The sequence below is a fragment of the Sitodiplosis mosellana genome, unplaced genomic scaffold (genome assembly GCF_009176505.1).
Source record: "Sitodiplosis mosellana isolate CC-2019 unplaced genomic scaffold, AAFC_SMos_1.0 Smas_scaffold_1788, whole genome shotgun sequence".
NCBI classification, from domain to species: domain Eukaryota; kingdom Metazoa; phylum Arthropoda; class Insecta; order Diptera; family Cecidomyiidae; genus Sitodiplosis; species Sitodiplosis mosellana.
In genome coordinates, this window is record NW_022597030.1 from 1 (window position 1) to 21,182 (window position 21,182).

Sequence of the window (21,182 nt, forward strand, 5' to 3'; positions counted from 1 at the left end):
CACACGCCACTGTATTATACAGTATGCGTCGTCGATATGCTCGGATATATCCGTAGCTTACGATATGCTGAGATGCTCAGCCATCAGAAAACACATGTTTGAAGAAAAATAAAAAGCGATGGGAGAAACTATTTAGGTGACATTGAGTCGATGTTGTTTGCATTGCATTCGTCAAGAAAATTCAAAATTACAACAAAGAAGAACACACACACACATCGCCGTGTAAAGCCGTGTAAAAGTAATGTACAAATATAAATTTTTGAATGGAATTCTCCTTGGCTTTTATGTGTGCTCATGCAAATGCATATGCGAGTGAACAAGATGAAACGCATTTCCAACAAAGATGGAGATAAATAATGATTCCTGATGCCGGTTCGAAATACGAATCACGCAAAAATGCGTATGAAATAAACTAATTGTGAAATTTAAATGAATTTGATTATCATTCGTACGACGAAGCCCATTATTAAACACAGTCGAAATCAATCAACCACCGATTGGAACGGCACCGCCGATGAAGAAAGCAAACGATACTAATAGCGTTTTGAGACTTAAGGTGCCGTCAGACTTTGCAAGTAAAATGCTTGCAGCAAATTTTTTTTTTCAACATACTTTGGGGCTTGATTTCGAGAATAATACTTTGTAACACTTGCATGCAAGTGAATCAATAGTGACCCAATTTTGATCAATATTTTTGTCCAAACATCCACAAGGTGTAACGTTGTATCAAAATGATAGATTTTTTGAAGATATATACATATTCAAAGAAATTGCAAGTGTTACAAAGTGTTATTCTCGGGATCAAGCCCAAAAGTACGTTGAAAAAAATAACTGCTGCAAGCATTTTACTTGCAAAGTCTGGCGGCACCTTTATTGACAACAAGAACCACTACATTTATTTAATAAATTGCTCTTTTTTATAATAATCCATGTGTTTGTTTTCTTCTTGAAACATATTGTTTTTCATTTTCACATTTAAAAGGATACAAATTTTGGCAAAATTGTCCCATTCAACGTTGAATTTACTATAAATCTTTGAAAGGAAATAAAAAAATATCAACAATATCCTAAAAAATCTTGGTATTAAATAAAACCTAATCATTTAATTCGATAAAATTGCAGTATGGCAAATCTCAATGAACAGAATGAATGTCGATCGCTGAAATGAAATTAACAGCCCGGTCATAATAAAATGGAATTACTTTTCCGCAAACATAGTTTTACTCCCCAAAATTTCATGACATCTCCTCCCACTATCTCATGTAGGAAATGGCAATGGGTACAATCCCCATCATCAAGACCTATCTGCCCCCCCCCCAAAAAAAAAATGTTGTTAATTAGAAAAAATGTGCAAAATTGCGATGTGGGTATGGCGTTGTTCGCGTGCACGTTTTTTGTGCAATTGCAAACTGCAAAAGGAACCATTAAAATTTGAGCCCATTCTGACCTACCAATTTCGAACTATCAGCCTCGGACTGATGACCTGAAAACCCTTGTAAAATGGTACATTTGTATTGGAAGTACTCGAAAAAACCATTTGCCAGGGCTTTGGTCAAGACAAACCGATGTTTTTTTGCGAAAATAATGGGGGTCTGTGAACATTGAACAACCGAACACCTACTTACCCATAAAAAAGTTCACCCAAAAATCGACTCATTTCTTCCCAATGGGAATAATCTTGTCAGATGTCGCTCTAGTGCTTCAATTCGTGTTTCATTTTGGTAAACATCAACAACCACACAGATCTTACGTTGTTTCCCTCACAGAGATACACAAACACGAATGCAGTGTCCGCAAACATGATATATTTCGGTATCTGTCGCTCTCTGTGTCATCTACAGTGATGCGTAATACAGAAGATAAACGATAGTACAATATGATCGATTGTCCCTTTCACACTTCAATGAGCGTGCGTAATACGCTACAACCGACGCTTGAGTGAAGGATGACCAACACGTATTGAAATGAATAGTTATTTATTTGTATTGTCATAGCTCACAGTGATGCTCACTGCTCACGGTTGTATGAAAAAGGCAACAAGCCATATTGTAGTATCTACCGATTTTCATACCACACACTAACATGAATTATTCAGAAAAATGAAACGCAGACACCTTATCGGTATTTACATGTTTTGAGCGTGTTCCTTTGTGTGTGCGAGTGTAAAGTATTTGAATTCTTATAATTGAGAACCAAATCCTAACGGGATGTTTTGACAAATATACACTTGTAATAGCGGCATGCGATAGCATTCGGCCACACCACACATCGGTCACAACTGTAGGAAGAATGAGGATTCTTCTGTATATGTATTGTATTGAGTCTGATTTGTAGGCATTGATATGCGCCGCCTCTTTCGGGATAATTTTCGACTGGGGAATCGTCTGGCATGTTCTTTGGTCCAAAATCGACATTTCTTGACATTTTCCCCGAAAATGGCACTTTTATATGGGAAATGATCGAAATAGCGATTGTAGGCAAGGTAAACTGCTATTTTTTGGCAAAATGATCAGGTATTTTTGAATAAAAAGCAATAAATTTCCATCACTGTTGTCTTATATCGGCTTTTTTCGGTAAAAATTGTAATGTTTCAACAAGTAGTCGCACTCTTTGTAAGAAATCTTTTCTGATTCGAAAAAAAACTGACTTAATAATTCTCTTGGTGAGTCTAATGAATTTATTAAGTAATCGTTTTCTGAAACGGAATGTAGGGAAAATTGTTGCGGTGATTGTGATCGAGTTCGCTAAATTCAACTACTTTCATACTGGTGCAGAATATTACTTTTTTGAGTCATTTGTTCGATCTAGAAAGTGGCGTTAGGCATGTAGTGCATTACACCAATTTTTTTCTCCAACGAAAATCCGAATAAGACTTCCACACAAAATTTAATATGCGAATGCCCGAAGCGATGCCAAATGTTTCGATTTATCTGAACGTTAAAAGTCAATGAAATGTGAAAATGATATAATCACCACAAATAGTCGAGCATATTCATGGAAATTGTTCAGATTTATAAAAAATGCGCAGCGCTAAAAACAAACGGTTTTCTTCCTTTCTTCATCAGTTTTCTTTTGTTTTACATTTTAAGTTCAGTTTCATTTAAAAACGTAAACGAATATAAGGTTAATTTTGAAAAAATTCCTTTTTTAATCATACATAAAATATATAATATGATTTTCTTGTCTATTTTCTTCATTCGTTTTGGTTCATTTTTACTGGTTAATTTAATTTTAGGAGTGAAGCAAAAAATATTTAAGTGATTAATGGGGATTGTATCTAAAGTTGAGAAACAAATGAAACGAAATAAAACATGAATGGCAAAAGTCAATATTGTTTGGAAATTTATCAGATATTATAACTTCAAAAACACAAATATGAGGCTGTGAGAATGAAAATGGCAATACAGGAATGGACATTCTGAACCGCATCAAGAAAAAAAAATTCGCAAAAGTGAATCATGAGTTCTGAATACGCAAAAGTGAACCATGAACCCCTATGCTGCCCATGTAAATTCATGTTTCACTTTTGCATATTCAGAACGCATGATTCATTTTTGCGAATTTTTTTTCTTGATGCGTTTCAGAATGTTTATTCCTGTATTGCCATTTTTATTCTCACAGCCTCATATGTGACTATGAAATTGTCAAAAAAATGAGTAGTAAATTCAAAGAAAATCTTGATGCATTGGAGTGAGATAGATGTTTTGTACAAAACATATGCTATGCCAACACAGAAAAATACCAATGACGATGTTGCGTTTATAAGAGCAAAACGAGACAAACAGCTAAGCATTGAAGATCCATTTTCCCAGCTGTAAAATGTATATTGTATGTGTTGTCGTCTGTCAGAAATAAACTTTTCAACAAAATAGCCAGCAAAAATGCATACTGGACATAATAAATAAGCCACTAAACATGAAATAAAACAAAACTTCCACAACCAAAAAATGGATGGAAATTCATTACATATAATTATCATACTGTTGTGCAAACACTTTTAATATGTAAAAGTTATTTACTATATAGTGGACATCAAAAATACACTCACATACAAAAGACACAGACACTGATACAAAGTACACATCGAAAGAGAGATAGTGTGGAGGTTATTAGTACTGAAAACAGACGAAATCAATTACTTATGCGTCGACGATGAAGATTGTTGAAAAGCTAAAATACATTGAGGAATATTTGAACGAGATATGAACGCCATGTGCGCTGGTGAAACAGGAAAACGATGTGTGTTAAAGATTATAGCCTATTTATATTATGTAATGTAATTATTATATTCATTAAAGTGAAAGAGCATTCAAATACATAGACAAAAATAAACAGACCAGAAAAATCTAGAAAAAAATCTATGACAAAAACTCCAAAAATGTTTATATACACTACAAAAAACACAATAAATAACAATGGATAAAAATGATTTCAAAAAAATGTAAAAAATGGCCAATAAAAACTTACCGTGGTTAGACAAAAAAAGCATAAAAAACCAAACAGAATCTTGTGTTTCTTCTTTTTTTCTAGATATTCGCTTTGATAAAAAAAATATCTCCATCTAAATACAGCATGATATTGTGATTTATCATCAAAACGTAGGTATGCTATACTGAATTTCATTTTGCGGGCGTGGTCCTGGTTTGAGAATTTCAATATTTATTCAAATGATATCAACGACGCTATTGAAGTAGAAAAATAGTTCTTTTCAAAAGTTATTATATAAGATCGACTTTAATACCTACCATCTGTATGTTTGTTTCATTCATAAAATATGAAATCATATTCACCAGTAAACATATCATAGTGTCACACGGCATTCGACTGACTATCCGCACACATCTCATAAACCAAATTTTTCAGATAAAATAACTGGGGGCTAACAACGCGGCTCTTTAATTCTAGGTAGCTGTGAGTGGAAATTATATAGTTTCTGTAGCGGATGCAAAATTGATCGAGCATTAAGTTCTGTGATGCCATGATATGTTTACTAGTTAGTGCAATATGAACAAAATGAATCAAATATGAATTGAATGTTTGAAGAAGAAGAAGAGCACAAATTGTGGAACACGATGAGCTTGCTGAACGAGCAAACAGAACTTGAGGTAAATTGAAATATATGAAGAGAAACGGATCAAAAAGATGCATTGCAAACATTTCATGCTCTACTAACTGGCTGTATATTGACTGATAGCTAAAGTCTGAAACTTACCGCAATATGAATTCGAATTTCGAATATTCTTTATTGCTTTTCATCGTCTTTTGATTGAATACTCTGACTAAATCTTATAATCATTGCACTCGTTGAAATGTATCACCACTTTATTTGCTGGATTTCAAGATATTGAATAAATAAGCAGTAAGGTTTGCGTGTAATTGATTCATTCAAAATGAGTGTCAATTTTATTGCAAAAGAATGCGGTTTAGTTTCAATTCTGGTGATAATACATTGTCGACAAATTCAAACGCAACACTTGTATCCAAAGGTATTTTATGAAAATGCTAGAAAGTGAAAAGCGTATCAAGTAGTCTTGGATAATTTTTTTGCCTTTAACTACATGGCTTTAATGGATGTTGACTGATGTCAAAGGCGAAATTAATCATGTAAATACTTGACAGCAGTCCGCATTCGTTGCTTTCTGTTATTCGCTCTATGTTTCATTCCACATATTCACGAATGTATTGATGACCGATGGAGATACTTTATGATGGTTCCTGTTAATACAATGAATATATAGGTAGGTAAAAGTGCGTCAAAAAGACTCAGCATATTATTAAATTTATAACGATGCGATACGTGGAGAATTTTTCTGTATCTTACTAAAGCCTGACATGGATGCAAAAAAACACCAAAACTTATTTAAAACAATTTGAGCGGTATGTTTAATGGTGCACGCTTCATTGCAACCATAGTTTGCAACCATCCAAGGATAGACATCGTACCGGCCAAATGTTGCTCGTACAACATGAAATGACATAGTTAATGAAAGAAGAAATACCTACAACACCAGCAATAATAATTCTGTTTTTAATTTCGTGCATTGTGATGGCCTAGTATAAGAGGGGCAGAATGAGAGAAGTGACGGGAAAATTACATAAAAAACAGCAATCCCTCGTCAGATCGTAAGTATTTCGAATGATTTTTCATGTTCCAAACGTGATAAACATACGAAATGCTTACAAATTGTTTTACAACACAAGTTCGCTTCGATTGATTGAACAACGTCATACAAAAAGCGTTTGGAACCAATTTTTGTTAACTTTATCACATCTACAATATGTGTCGTTTATATTCTCACAAGGTCTCTACACTAGGGTGTTCAGCTAATCTGAAAAAGAAGAATGAATAGCATAAATTTAAAGAGAAGCCAATTTTATGTCAACTGGTAGCATTAATAGAGCGTTATACAACACTTCCAGAAGAAAAAAAAACTCTTTGCAAAATCGAATAATGCTTACCTAAACGACCCACTAGAGTACTCCTGCGCAGTTAACATCAACCAGATGGGGAGTCAACTTGCTTCAACGCAACTATCCCACATGATCGGGATAGCCTTTAATAACTAATGTTACATTTGTTTTTTTTTTTTGTTTGCAATGTGCTGATTAGACAGCATGATCAGCTGGCTGCTGGTCGTACTCGAACATTTCTACATCATTATCCACGATGGCGGCAGCAGCAGCGGCTGCTTCAGCGGTTGTTCTAGCGGCAGCAGCAGCGGCTGCTCTAGCGGCAGCAGCAGCGGCAACAGCAGCGGCTGCTTCAGCAGCTTCGCGCCAATACCTATTGATCGCCTCTGGTATCGGAAGTCCCAGTAATGTCCATAGTCCTGAACAATTAAACAAATGAAACTTCTTAAAAAATCATTCAATCGAAATTGTGCGTCAATTAGCCTTACCTTTCAGTAGAATGTTCTTAGCAGCCACGACGTCACGATGCCAAATCACAGAGCATTCGAGGTTTAATCGCCAGTTTTTGTAGTAACATTTTACTTTTGGGAATAAACGCTCGTCTCCTACCAATGCTTCTTCGTTCATGGCGCGTTGCAACTGTCGGTAGATCGATAGATCCGTTTTGCCCAACTTTGACACAATTTTCGTTGGCAGCAATGTTCTGGCGTCGGGTACGCATCGGCATTTCTTGAATCTGGCCGCTTTGTTCTGGTTTTGGAATCGATTCATACATCTTGCGTCGGTTTGAGATGTTCCCCATTCGTCCACCAATTGTATGAAACAATCTCGGCGCTTCTTTATTGACCTCAAAGTCTTACGCACCCCTGGGCAGCGCACGTGCTTCTTGATACTTATTGGGCTATCAGGTGGTATTTCGCCATCAGCACCAAAAAAGAACAGAGTCGGTTTCTTATCGGTCACCTTATTCACCCATTCGTCGACAACACTACTGCTCTTGATGTGTTTGTCCAAGGCGAGTCGAGTGTATTTGGCAGTCGAGTAAGCGCAGATTCCATGCTTCATCATCTTGACTCGGTGTTTGATGTAGTTCAGCCACATTGACCCTTTTGGCGACGGCATCACTGGATACAGATCACGGTTTTCTCTGTCTGCGCGCTCCATTTCGACGAAATTTTTGGTCCATCGCTTTGCTTTGGCATTTCGCACCTTTTGACCTGTTTGCCAGTGGAATTGCTTGCTCGACATTACAAAGTTGGTCTGAAAAAATAAATAGAAAAAAAAGGTATAGTTATTGAGTTTTGGCACTTAAGCATTTTCTATTAAAATACACACAACTTATTCGAATGTATACAAAACTTACTTCTTTGCCAGTTTCAATGTCGTGTGTTGTTGTGGTATTCCAACTTCGCACGCCTGTATCAACGCCCGAAAAATTTTTGATTGTGCCATCCTCAATCTTCTGAATGATGCGAGATTTTTGGTCGATTTCTTTGTTGGCTGTCTTCTTTTTGGCCGAGTACTGAAGAGACACAGAGATTCCATCGGTGTTTATGGAATAGTCAAACTGCTTTTTGGCACGCACGAATCGTCGAATTTTTCGCATGTAAAAATACTGATTCCACCAATAATCTCTGTCCCGGTTGAAATCCTTTTGTTGAATCGTTTTCGTGCTTGTTGTTCCTTTTTTATTCTCGATTTCCACTTTCGGTAGCAATTTTTGCGAAGACAACACCTGGTGCATGGATGAACAATCGATTCTGAAGTGCGTACGCCGGAAATCACACATCGGCACCACTACTAAATTTCGGATGAATGGCCGAAAATCTGGGTTGTCGAGCATTTGGCTGCGCTTGCGTTTCCATTTTCCTTTTGTCTTTTTTCGCTTTCTTTTCTTACGTTTGGGTCGGCGCTGATGTGGCCACTCCGAATTGTACTCTTCTATCTCGCGCTGCATAGATAGGTACATTGGCATGGCCTTATACCAATGTTTTGGGTCAGTTGTAAGGTCATGCAGATCGATTTCTGGGAACACATTGCAATCTCTCACGATATCATACAACACCTCACACCGTACGAGTTTGTTTGGATCGCGACTTGGCACTTTGATGTCTTTTTGTTTGATGATCAGATTCACAACACTTGCGATGTCACTTGGCAAAAATTTCTCTGCATCATCTCCTACGTCTGAGTTCCATAGACACCCGGCTGGTTTTATGGCCCAAAGTTCAAATCCAATGGATTCGGGCTGATCCATGGGTTCTCAGGATTTGGTCTGATTCCATGTATTCCTGACATCATGAAATTGCGAATCGCACCCTAGAAATGAAATGTAGTGACCATAAGCAATCTAGAGCAAAAAGAAAATCAAAAAAATATTCATATTCCAAATAGTTCTGTAAAGTAAAGTTGTGCCAATGCAACATGTTCAGAGTGAAAATGAAAGAAAAACATAGGTATGTTTCACTTTTATTTTCACTTTGTGAAACATTGCGAAATTACAACGCATCGGAGAGAGTGAAAGAATCTCTTTCACTCACGCACGACAGCAAATATACTTAACACGGTGGCACCGACCCAGTGGAGACAACCAATACCAACGCAAATCAAAACAATTGACTTAACAACTTTATGTTACGGTTTTATTTTATGAAAAGGGGGGTCAAAAAAAATCTTAATGATTCGGATGATAGATAACTGTCTTCAGCAAAGTTATAAAGGACCTCAAGTACTACAGCTTTGTCTATATCTCTTATTGGTTTCGCGAAAACATACTCTACTTTAACGCTAACAGAATCATCAGAAAACATACTCACTCGCCTTTTCAAAAATTTAAATCAAAGAAAACACATACTCTACTCCCAATCTCACCCATAGAATTGTAATTACATTAATGGCATTCATTTTAATGCATATGAATATCAATTGTGGCTTATTCGATGGATGAGCTCAGAATTGCCATAATCCGGTAATTGTTCTTGTGCAATGTGTATTAGTATAGTGCGGCAAGAGCATAACGAATTCTCGATGCGTTCACTCAACTTTTCATATCGTCATCTTCTCATTTTTTTCTTTTTCGAAAATGTTTGTTCTCTTAAAAATATTCATCGCATGAGCAAAAACAACGTAGAAAAAACTACGTTTACTTCATTGTTTCAGTCAATTGTGACGCTTTCATTCGTTTGATCGGTGATGAGCGTGTGCTTGCTTAAGTATATTCTTACCCTTCTTCGTATCAAAAGTATGTGTTGTTCTTGATTTATGACACTTTGAGGAAATTGCAACTTGAAGTTATCGCTATTTTTCTTGTAGTTAGGTTCCTCTTTAAGTTGTTGTTTATATTCATCGTTTTCACCTATCCGGATCACCATTAAATAAGCAATGAAGTTTCTATCAGCGCTCATCAATGCTTGTTGTCGTTATTTGGTACTTCATCAGTATTGCTACTGGTCCTCATTTTATCAGATGAAAAACCTTTTGATGAGGTTAAAATGGAGTGACACTGTGCGTGTATTTACCAATTAGAACAACCGATACCATTTTGAGTGACAATATAATAGCGCATTCGCTATTGTAAAAATTTACAATATGAAAAAATATCGTGTCCTGACTGTTGAATTTTGCCAGGAATATATCAGAATAATGTATTTAGAAAATAGCATACCTATAGGCTAGCTATACAATATATTGTATACTAGCTTTTTCCGCAGTATATTTTATTGTTTACAACCAAAAACCCTTCATATCATATCCCTCTCATATGAACGCATAGAAACATTCTTGAACTGTGAAATTTAATTAGCACTAAAGAGTCCCATATGCCTGTCAACAAAATTTCGAAGTTTAAGAATGTTCCTATGAGTTCATAGCAAGGGGGAAAGTACTAGATTTGTATAATTCAAATAATGCAATCTAGTACAAAAATAATCCCAAATAATCAAAAAAAAAAATTGGTGAGACCTAGAAGAACACAAGTTTGTCCAAATTCGTAGCAATAAAGAGAAGTTCATTTTTAGCGGGTCGTCGCGGTTTTTCACGGTTTTCACGGAACTGATCAAGGAAGATAAAATTAGGCTCGGAAAAATGAATTTTAGGCGCCTAAAAAAGCTGGAAAAATGACTAAATAGGCTCGTAAATAGGCTCGATAAAAAACGAATAAAACACCAAAATAACCAATTTAGTTAATAAAAAGAAACGTTTTTATAATTTGTCGCAGTTGTAATGCACAATCACGTGATGTTTGAGGTTTTCAAAAACATAGAAATTTTTTGCGTCTGTCTCAAGAAACATTTTTGTAATCAGAAAAAGACCTTTTAAAATCGGTGGATGTTGTTGGCGCGTATTTGAATAATACGATCTCGCGCGGAGTCAAGTCTTTGACGTAAATTTGAGATGGTTCCTTATTCTGACACAACACATCATTGATTTCGCTTCAACACTTTTTTATATTTCTCGTGAAATTCTTCACGTTCCAAATATTCCAAGTTGTTTTCGACCGATGTCATAATGTCGATATTCTCGCCCAAAGGAAGACCTTGCGTTTAATTGAGGCTACTAGTGATGCATAATTACATTTGATGCAAGCCAATTCAGTTTGAATTCGTTCATAAGCAAATGCCTCCAATACATCTCAAAGCCAATTTATTTATTTCAAATTGTGTCGCATGCACAAAACCTAACCGTCTGGTTTTGTTTACACTTTGCTTTCAAAAGAAACATAAACTCTAAATAATATTCGCGTTGATCGCCAATTCCCATTTTTGGCAGACTAGCTGTCAGCCGTTTAAGAATACAAAGTTTTTTTTGTCGACATCACATTCTATTGAACGGAGTTATCAGAAACGAGTAATCCGATTCTGTTCATAAAATCGATAACTAAAAATGAATTATATTCTGACTGTCTTGCAAAATAATCATTTTCTGTTCGGCTTATTTTTCTCTTAATCAGTATTATATGTTACCGTATTTTGGATAAAGAAATATAATGACGTGTTGATTCATGTTGTACAGATGTTCCATTTGCATCAAAACGCAATAGAAAATAATTATTCTGTCTAAAATAATGTTTCAGGCTTTTTCTGGCTCCAATCCATGCAATAAGCTCGATACTTCAAAATAAGCCAAAGCCTAGGCTGTTCCTTGATTATAATAAATAGGAACAGTACACCCATCCATAGACAAAGTGATAAGGCTTGAGACTCACTCTAGTGTAATTTTTTGTATATATTGATCATGTTACAAAATAAAGATATTGGTGTGCACACAAATATTCAAATAACGATTGCAAAAGTTTGAAATCACCACACAGCAATGCAAGGCATTTGACGAAATTTATACTGTTCGTTAAACTATTTTTGTTGCGCGGAGTAATCACCTCAAGTAATTTCAGTTAAAATACATCAATTGGATTTAAGCGGACATAAAGAAGAATATAACATCCATAGTATCATACAATTGTTTTCGTCTTCTATAAGAATAAAAGCAATTAAAAGAGAAGATACTGAATAGATATTTTAGTTTGAAAACTGTAAATGAAAACCATATGTTCACACTTCAAATTAGCTTCCATTCCAACGATAACAATCTACGTCAAACGAAGTGGATCTTTTCTACGTTTGTTTACCTTTTTTTGTATTTCATTTCATTCTCGTTTCAATTCTGCAGATTCGCTAATTAGTAATGCCACTTAATAGTTTTAACTAAAGTTACACCAGTTACAACAGTTACAACATATCTAATCTTCCAATTGTATTAGCTTTAGCTTTTCTTGAATCATAAGTTTGTCTAGGGGCTAAATACAAAGACATATCGTAAAGTGTATTCAAAACAGTGACAATAGTGTTGAAGAAAACACCAATTATGATTCCAAATATTCTGCATATGATATAAATTTCACGCAAATTTGGGTATTGGGTTATGTCCATAAATATCGTACATATTTTGTGTATATTACTTATTTCATTTGTAAATATCGTGTGAATGTATAGATAATGGAAAATACACATTTATAATTTATCTCAGTACTTACATTATCAATTAAATCCAACTCTTGCTCTCGCATATACACGATGTGTTGTACATCGTTGTTTGGAATTGAGTTTTACACTAATTTCATTCCACATTTTTGCTACTGCGTATATTTATAAGCTACAAAAACTCGCCCAATTCTTTGCTCATGCTTTGAATAGAGTTAAAACTAGTTGGCTTGGTTGGTTTTATTAAATTGTTTTAAAACGAGCTAATATATTTTCCACCAGAAATTAGAATGTATTTCGTGCGAATGATAATTACTTACTATAATACTATTTGAAAATAAAAACAATGGCATTGAGTTGACCTTAGAGTAATTTAATCGATCCGTTTGACAGCGAATCGCATTGGTTTGCTGGGCATTATAATTAAGCGCATGACAATATCAATCTCGTTTGCATTCAACAGTTGAATTTTGAATGTGCGTAGTAATTTCGTCAGAATGATGTGCATTTGAGCGTTGGCAATGCGTTGTCCGATACAGTTGCGGGCGCCCATTGCATAGGGTATTGAACCTTGTGCTCGATTAACCAATTTAAGCGTGCCGGTGGTCGGATGGCGATTCCAACGGCACGGTCGAAATTCATTAGCATGCGGAAAACTAGTTTCATCACGACCAGCACTATACATTGATATCAATATCAATGTGTGTTTGCCAACACGATAGTTACTTAAAATGGCATCTTTGTTTAAAATTCGACCGATGAAAGTAGCCACGGGAAACAAACGTAGCGTTTCACGCACTGTGCCCCGAACCAACAGCGGTACGTCCAATTTATTTGTGTTGGAAAGCTCTTGCCGAATCATCTCTTGTTGTCTTTCGTCCGTTGAAAGTAGATACAGAGCCCATTGTGTTGAGAAGGCCGTGGTATCACCGGCAGCAATAATTAAATCGATGAAAATTCGCTTAATCATTTGAGTTGTCATACCCAAATCTTTCATTTCAGCCAATAAACCATCGCATCTGGATTGCTTCAGACCGAAATCAATGATTTCATTGGCTATGTTGAGCGTATCGGTAACGCTCCTTTCAAATTTTGTCCAAATGGGTAAATGAAGCTTACGCGCTAATTGGGGGGAAATGCTTGAAAATGGCACCGTATCTTCAAATACTTTTTGTACAATTTGCGCAAAGTGATCAATTGTTGTTCGCAATTCATTGCAAATAGCTGGAGCCTTGTTGCCAAATATAATGCCCACCAACACGTGAATGGACCAACCGTACAATGATGTCAATACTTGTGGCAATTCGGTAAATTGATTACGATAAACAGCAATTTGTTTAAAATTGTCAATCAAATTGTCTGTAGCACATTCGATTGCTGCTGAAAATCTTTGGTCATTGCGCAACATTAACGGCGCCAATTTTTTACGAGTTTCCATCCATTCTGCATCGTCCATAAAAAATAAACCTCGCTGACAGTTGTGCAACTGATTGTAAAATGTCCAGGCCTCAGGCAACGGATGCTTCGGATACTTTCCTTCGTAAGTAAATACGTCATGCAACAGCTCCGGCGATTTTATAAAAATTGCTAAGATAATAAAATTTTGTTGAAACTTCATGATAATTTTTGACTAGAAAAAAACTAGATTTGACGCAGACATAACATTTTTCAGAAATTGTTAGTATAATTAATTGCAATTGTTGGAAGAAAAAAACCCACCATTTATGCCGGGTTTAAGTGATTTACGAAAAATTGGCCCAAATTTGAAATGATATTCGTCAATTTCCTCGTGGAAACGATTATCCCATTTAGAAGTTAGCAACTGTCTGAATTGATGTGATGTAACTGCAATGAAATTACTTATGCTGCAGGTATTGGATGGATCAGCACATGGGATCGCTTCATATGGCAGCGTCTTATTCGATTCAAACGGATTGTGTTTTGGTATTTGCTGAATAAAGCCCATAGCCGAGTGTGATTGAGTCTGAATTTGAGCATTGTGCGTGATGATATCACTTTTAGTGCGAACGATTTGGCGTCCCGAGCCAATGGTATTATTATTGAAACATGTCCCCAAAGCTTTATATCGAATGCTGTAAAAAATTTGATGCCGTCGCAACCGGTTACATTCAAAGTTCTGGAAAACACGACGATTAAGTAGCATTTTCTCTACCGTTGTGTGCTCAGTTTATCAGCTCGTGTTTGTTTTTGTGTTTTTTTACTCTACCTCCGCATTAACTCTTTTCATACATACAATCAAATCGGCCAAATCGGAATATCTACCGCATCAGAAATAGAATCGAAAAAATAGAAAGAAAGATTGAAATGAATAGACGAAAAAGCCAAACACGACCAGCCAACAAAAATATACACGATTCCTAATATCTAATGATTATTTCGAGAATGAAAAATTATTGCATTTCGTGGATTTTGAATTTTGTTTCTCAAGTGGCCGGCAATGCCAAGAAATTTGCATAATTCAGATTGAATTGGTTAAAACGCAAATTCAAGTTTCAACAAGTTCTCTCTCTCAATCACATAAACAGATACGATGTGCTCATGTCAAGTCGTTTGAATCAATGCTAAATTAAAGACTGAGAAGATATTTTTCTTATTTTCTCTTACCAAATAGAATTCCAATCAAACATAGATTCCTGGAACTTTTCATTCGGTTGAGAATAAATTACAGCTGTGATTATGATAGAATGAAAAAAATCAAAGAAATTTTTACTTCAAATGCAAAAACAAACAAAAGCGACTTATGGCTAACTTACACTCACTTACTCTCACATTCACAGACACACAACCAAATCGTTAGCCGACCGATTTAACTATTGTATTCTATGGACAGCTGTATATCGAGCATTGAAATGAATTGAATAGATGAGAGAAAAAAATGGAGAAGCAGTTAACCCACACTGTTATACATCTACAGAGGAAAAAAAAAGAAAAGAGCTGTAGTAGCACCAACCGCTCACTTAGTGCTGTCGTGTAAAATTGTGAGTACAATTAGTATTTTATTTTTGCTTTCGTTCCAGCTTTCGTTACATTATTATCAATGTGTGTTTTCATTCTCATACAGTCTTGTGTGAGTCAATTGACTGTATGTGTGCCGTTTCTAATTTCACTTTACTTTACTTTTCTTTACTCCTTTCACGACCAATCGTGTGTACACGTATTTTTCATTTGTTTGCTCTTTCGTTCATTCATCCGCTTATCAACATGATGTGGTTTGATAATTCCCGGCCACACGTTTGATGTTTGTATTATAGTTTGTATTGTGGTGTATTTTGTATTGTATTGTATGGAATTGTCGGCAAAACTATTTCAAGAATTCATTTGCTTCTCTCCAGCACACTTAACTAATGTAAATTGTCAATTGAATTTGTACGTGGCTTTTGGTTCAACGCCAAAAATTGTCGCTGATGTAGTTTTTACTTGCTACAAACATATTATGCATCGAAAATGCCACAATTAAAATGGGCTCAATCTATATGCCAATTTTGGATGTGGTTTTAATTGGCAGTTCCTATTCAAATGTCCATGACATCTGTTATTTTTTGTGCTCTGTGGACGCTTTGTCTTCTTTTAAATTTAAATATTAAAACGAACTTTCATCACTTATTTGAGCTATTTAATTACTTTGGTATTTTTTGGCGTTCTTTATGGTGATAATTAAAACGGCACAAAATGAACGGAAGCGTTTTGCTCTCAAAATCGATGGTTTTTTAGCTTGATTTTTTCAATGTGATACTTGAAGTATTCGATGCAATCGAAACATTTTACTTTTTGTTTTATTTGCGGTATTTGAATCGATCGTTTGAAGCGAGAGAGAAAAATAGCTGTCGATGAGCGATACACATATATTTCTTTCGATTCGTTCGGCTACTATTCTTTTACTGATGATGATTGGAGGCTATAGTAATCTCATTTGGCGCATTTGTGTGTGTTTATTTGTGTGTTGGTGAGTCAATATATGAGAGTGTGTCCGACTGTGTCATGGAGTTGTTGTTGTTGTTGTTCATTGCTTGCTGTTTCATTTATTTTGTACGGAGTGTTTTTTCACCAATGGTTTTGGCATTTGTTATTGATGCCATATTTGGTTGCTCTTTTTTACCTTCTTGATTTGTATATTATATTTCTGCAATACGATTGACGTATTAGATATCCACGTGAAACGTACGTACAAGAATAATAGTGAGTACATAAATTCGTCGGTTGTTGTTCTGGTTGTTACCGTCATGGCTCTTATCGGTGTTTCACCGTCTATCTCTTTCTTTCCATATACATTTTGTGTGATGGTTCATATTTTGTTGCTTTGTGAAATGTTGAAATACAATTCATTTCTCCAGAGTCTCCAAAGTGAGACAAATGGATGGGCTCTATGTACTCAAAGTGACGAAATAAGAACAGTAGCAGCGGCAGCAGCAGCACCACAGAGTATTCTATGGAGTCTTAAAGAATAAATAAATTAAATATTCGAGAGACTCATGCACACCAGCATTTCATAATTTCATATAGCGACCGGGAGCAAAAAATAGAAAGAACGCCACAAAAAAAATATTACTCTTACAAAGGCAATGAGTGCTTACACTTTGGTCCCGTTTGGCTATCGTATTTTATGTCAATGTATAACAAAAAGGAAAAAAATACACAAATATACGGTGTATGTGTGTGCTTAATGGAATTTTCTCGTTCAGCTCATTTGAAAATGTTCCATATAAACTTACGTATATAAATGTACGTATATACGTAATACATATGTATGCACGAAGTGAAGTAATACTTCGATATCAGCAACTTGAACCTACAGCCCTCATCCGACACTCTTTTGCTCGCTATGCCTCTGTATGTTTCAATCCATTTACATTTCTATGTTCGTTTGTTTTCATATCGCCCGCGCACAATTGCCCGAGTCACAACTTTTCAGTACGGACGATACATCAAAACAACAACACACAACTACGCCAAGACAATTCGATTTTAGAGCATTTTTTGTGTCATTCTTGCTGTTGAACCGAACCAATTTTTGCCGCTCTTCATGCATTCCGACATTCGAATCAATCGACGCTATCTCTCTTTCATTATATTCAGTGTTTCTGTCATAAAGCGACGAAAATGTGTATGAATGTTAATGTGTATGATTGTGACAAAAATTCTCTCTTTTTCCGCCAATCGCTGTAAATGAAGTGAACACAAACACTCTGGCATACAATGGAAAATATAAGAGAAATTTAAAACGTTAAGAATAAACATCGATTTGACACTATCGCTGCTTAAAAAAATGTTGGGCATTATTCTTGATGGTTTAAAGGCGGTTTAATAAAATTCACATGATATCTTCTTTTTATTTTATTGTAATTTGTTATTAGGACTTATAATGGTTTCGGTCTACAGGAAAGAAAATTGTGTAAAAAAGATTTTTATTTTACGTTTTATATAATTTGATATCAGAAAAAAATTGAACTATTTTAACCATAAAATATGATGGGAATAAATTACGCTAAAAATTCGATACTTATAATTAGCAATAGAAAAATACTACTTATAATTAGCAAAGAGAAAAATATCAAACAAATTGAATAAATTTTAAGTATCTTCTAAAAATATTGGATAATATTCCTCTGTCAAAATCAAAATTCGTATTGTTACTGTGTAACAAATTAAAAGCAAGTATCATCACAATATAAACATGTATCAGGATAATAGAAATAAAATTCGAGAGCGGATGTATATAAAAATAAAAAAAATTACATTCGTAATCCCAAAATTTTCCGTACCATTGTCCGTACTTTTGAGTTATTTTTAATATTCTTGAAAATTCGGTCACTTTAATCGAAACTTCGACAATTTTGTATGGGAGGTACCCGTAAATCGATTGCTTATGTCTTCAAACTTACTGGAGTTTCTTCCTCTGGAGAAAAAATAAGATTTTGGAAGTTTCATGTTGATCGCATTGTCAAAAGTTTGGTTTTTGGCCCTCAACTTTTTCCAAGAAAATTTCGACAAAAATTGAGGACCAAAAATCAATCTTCTGCGGGCGTGGAAACGAAACTTCAAACGTATACTACGCGCCCAACGTAGTGAACGCAAGTATACTTATAAAGTTATCTATGCCAAATTCCAAGTAAATTGGATGAAAATTGATCATTTTTACTTGTAAAGTATAGTTTACAATACAATGCATCGAGTGTCATGGTATACTTAATCAGTTCATTTATATTTCCGTACAGACTTTGAAGCAGGGAATAAAACTTCTATTTCAGTAAACAGTAGAATGTATTCAGATTGGGATTTGTTCGACAAAGTTTAATTTTTAATTTTTACGGCACATATGTTTATGGAAAACAACTCGTGACAAAATAAACCTCACTTCAATTTTATTTTGATTGTTCAAAATGTCAAAAATATGAAAAATAATTGAATAAAAATGGTGGCAAATGCTAATTGTACTAGTTTCAATCAGTTTATTCTAGTACGTTATATACTGGGAGATCAACAAAACATGCTGTGTAGCAATGCTAAACGTAAAATCACGCAAAATTGAACATTCATTTAACATTTCATTCAATTTATTTGGATAATTTTTATATAGAAAATGAAGTTTCTAGACATGGGTTTTAATGGCCTAGTTTGAGTAGAATTTACAATGGCGTGAGAAAACAAATTGAAAAATCCAGGAATCATTGAACGGAAAAGTGGTAAAAAGTCATAGAACTTATCTTAACGAGTTTTAGATTCAAATAATGTTCATTGAAAAAGGAATTTGAAAAAAAAAACATTTGAAAAAAATGCGAAATTATTATTAAAAAACATTTACAGGAAATCATAAAACAACTGAAGATATTTTTCATTTTTGTTGGGAAACGTAATAGATCGTAATAGATACTACGTGGGGCGCGTAGTTACTTGTGGCAGCACACAAAACATAACTACGCGTTCTGGGCCCCGATCTTCTGCAAATGCGATCAACATGAAACTTTCAGAACCTTGTTTGTTCTCCAATAAATGTGATCTTAGAAAGTTTGAAGCCAATCGGAATCGATTTGCGGGTACCTCCCATACAAAAATGTCAATTTTTTAGGTTTTTCTTACCAGTAAACGTATGAGTGTTTCAGAATTTTTTTCACAAAATTCCACCTGGATTCGATAGTTGGGCTCAAATGATGACGATTTGGGCAAATATAACTTCCCCCAGTTCACAGGGCGGTTCCCCAGGAGCCCCCAAATTGGGAAAAATCGGTGATTTTCGAAAATCTAACTTCTAAACGGTTGGGAATTTTGCTATACTCTCTTCCGCAAAGTTGCAGATCTTGACGAGATAAGAGTCCCCTTTTGAGTTTTAAGGTGACTTAAAATTTACCTATTTTCAAGGGTGGTTTTTAAAGTGAAGGGGTGGTTTTTTGGGGGTGACATGTTTGGCAATGTTTCTTACCTCGTGATGGAGTGTGAAATGAGTTTGTGAAATTTTTTTTACCAAAAACTGAGCGTCTGTAGCCGGCTTACCAACAAAATAGCATGTGCCACATATCCGAGAAAATTCGTATTTCTAAGTTTTGGGCATAGGCAATTCATCAATGAACGGAATTTGTACGAAGAGTCTTGTACGAAGAGGTTTTTTTGAAATTTAATCATATTTCATTGCATTTTATAATATACAATTAGAGGAAAACAGATATTTTACAGATAGGGATATTTTATATGTGTTCAAAGAAATAAGTGAGCGAAACATGTGCATGCACGCTCCGCGCAGCTCATCGTAAGTGTAAAGATCTAGGGGCATTTCTCACACAAAAAATTTGAGCAAATGTGCAAAAATGTCTATTATTTCTTCTTTTTTATTGAAATTGTAAGAAAATGTACTGAAATGACGATATTGCTTGAATGAAAGTGTTCTGGAAGTAGGTTTTAGTGGATCTCAAGGATCGTTCAGAACTGCTCCCGATTCTGGAAGTGGGTTTTGGTGGATCCTCAGGATGGACCAGATCCGGTTTGACAATGCCCTGGCCCATCCTGAAGATCCACTTCCAGAACCGGGAGCAGTTCTGAACAATCATTGAGATCCATCAAAACCCACTTCCAGAACACAAGTTCAGTGTAAATGAACATTTATTTACCCGTGTGAAAAAATAGTAACTGAGCAGTCAGTTAACTAATTTGGGACAAAAATGACTTACTTTGATTGACATTTCAGTACAAAGTGTAGTGTAAGTCTATCATAGTTAACTGAAATCATTTGAAGTTACAAGTCAATCTAAGTTGCTTCATTTGGGACCAAGTGATTTTCTTAGAACAATAATATAAATTCAATCAACTAAAGTCAACTGAAGTTATAGTCAGTCAGTCATTTCTTTTTCACACGGGTACACGAATTGATAAAAATTGATCGAATCGGACCAAATGGAAGAAATTTTTCAAAATTTATAAGAATTCATTCATTCTTTTCGTGAGAAATGCCCCTAGGTGAAGATTATAACGAAAAAACAGCGACTCTGTGTGTGCAGAATCTCTATTGTGTATTTATGCGTTTCGTTGAACGCAACGCGTGAAAAATATCTGTTATTTGTATGCGATATTTTTATCCCATATGAATAAAAATATCTCATAGTAATCTCTGGAGGAATCCCAGCTATAGCGTATTGGTTAGCGTGCTAGCGTTGTAAGCGTGGGGACACGGGTTCGAATCGCATGTGTGCCGAAAATCTTTTCTCTTCAAAATATCATTGGTTTTATCAATGGCATTGTGAATTGATGGATTACGGCCCATGTAAAGGCCCGTGGGGTTCTTCGGAAGGC

General features: G+C 35.2%; 2 protein-coding genes across 12 annotated transcripts; both read right to left on the reverse strand.

The window, feature by feature from the left end:
* Positions 1–6,250: 6,250 nt before the first annotated feature.
* On the reverse strand, positions 6,251–12,469 carry LOC129571261 (uncharacterized). 2 transcript variants are annotated; one of them, XR_008688241.1, is made up of 4 exons: positions 7,775–12,469; positions 6,900–7,671; positions 6,460–6,830; positions 6,251–6,329 (listed from the first exon to the last, which is right to left on the reverse strand). XR_008688241.1 is itself a non-coding variant. In XM_055451028.1 (3 exons), exons 1-3 carry the CDS (start codon positions 8,666–8,668, stop codon positions 6,607–6,609), a joined length of 1,890 nt encoding a protein of 629 aa, XP_055307003.1. In that variant the 5' UTR covers positions 8,669–12,469; the 3' UTR covers positions 6,446–6,606. The 2 variants fall into 2 exon arrangements, 1 of the variants encoding a protein (XP_055307003.1); XM_055451028.1 differs by lacking the exon at positions 6,251–6,329 and having other exon boundaries at positions 6,446–6,830.
* A 142-nt stretch (positions 12,470–12,611) lies between these two features.
* Positions 12,612–16,296, reverse strand: LOC129571262 (cytochrome P450 315a1, mitochondrial). 10 transcript variants are annotated; one of them, XM_055451037.1, is made up of 5 exons: positions 16,029–16,296; positions 15,167–15,315; positions 15,012–15,075; positions 14,106–14,665; positions 12,612–13,973 (listed from the first exon to the last, which is right to left on the reverse strand). In XM_055451037.1, the coding sequence occupies exons 4-5, from the start codon at positions 14,548–14,550 to the stop codon at positions 12,760–12,762; spliced, it is 1,659 nt and encodes a 552-aa protein (XP_055307012.1). In that variant the 5' UTR covers positions 14,551–14,665; positions 15,012–15,075; positions 15,167–15,315; positions 16,029–16,296; the 3' UTR covers positions 12,612–12,759. The 10 variants fall into 10 exon arrangements, with proteins under 10 accessions (XP_055307012.1, XP_055307011.1, XP_055307008.1 ...); XM_055451036.1 differs by having other exon boundaries at positions 15,161–15,315; XM_055451033.1 differs by having other exon boundaries at positions 15,171–15,315; positions 15,525–16,296.
* Between the last annotated feature and the right edge of the window lie 4,886 nt (positions 16,297–21,182).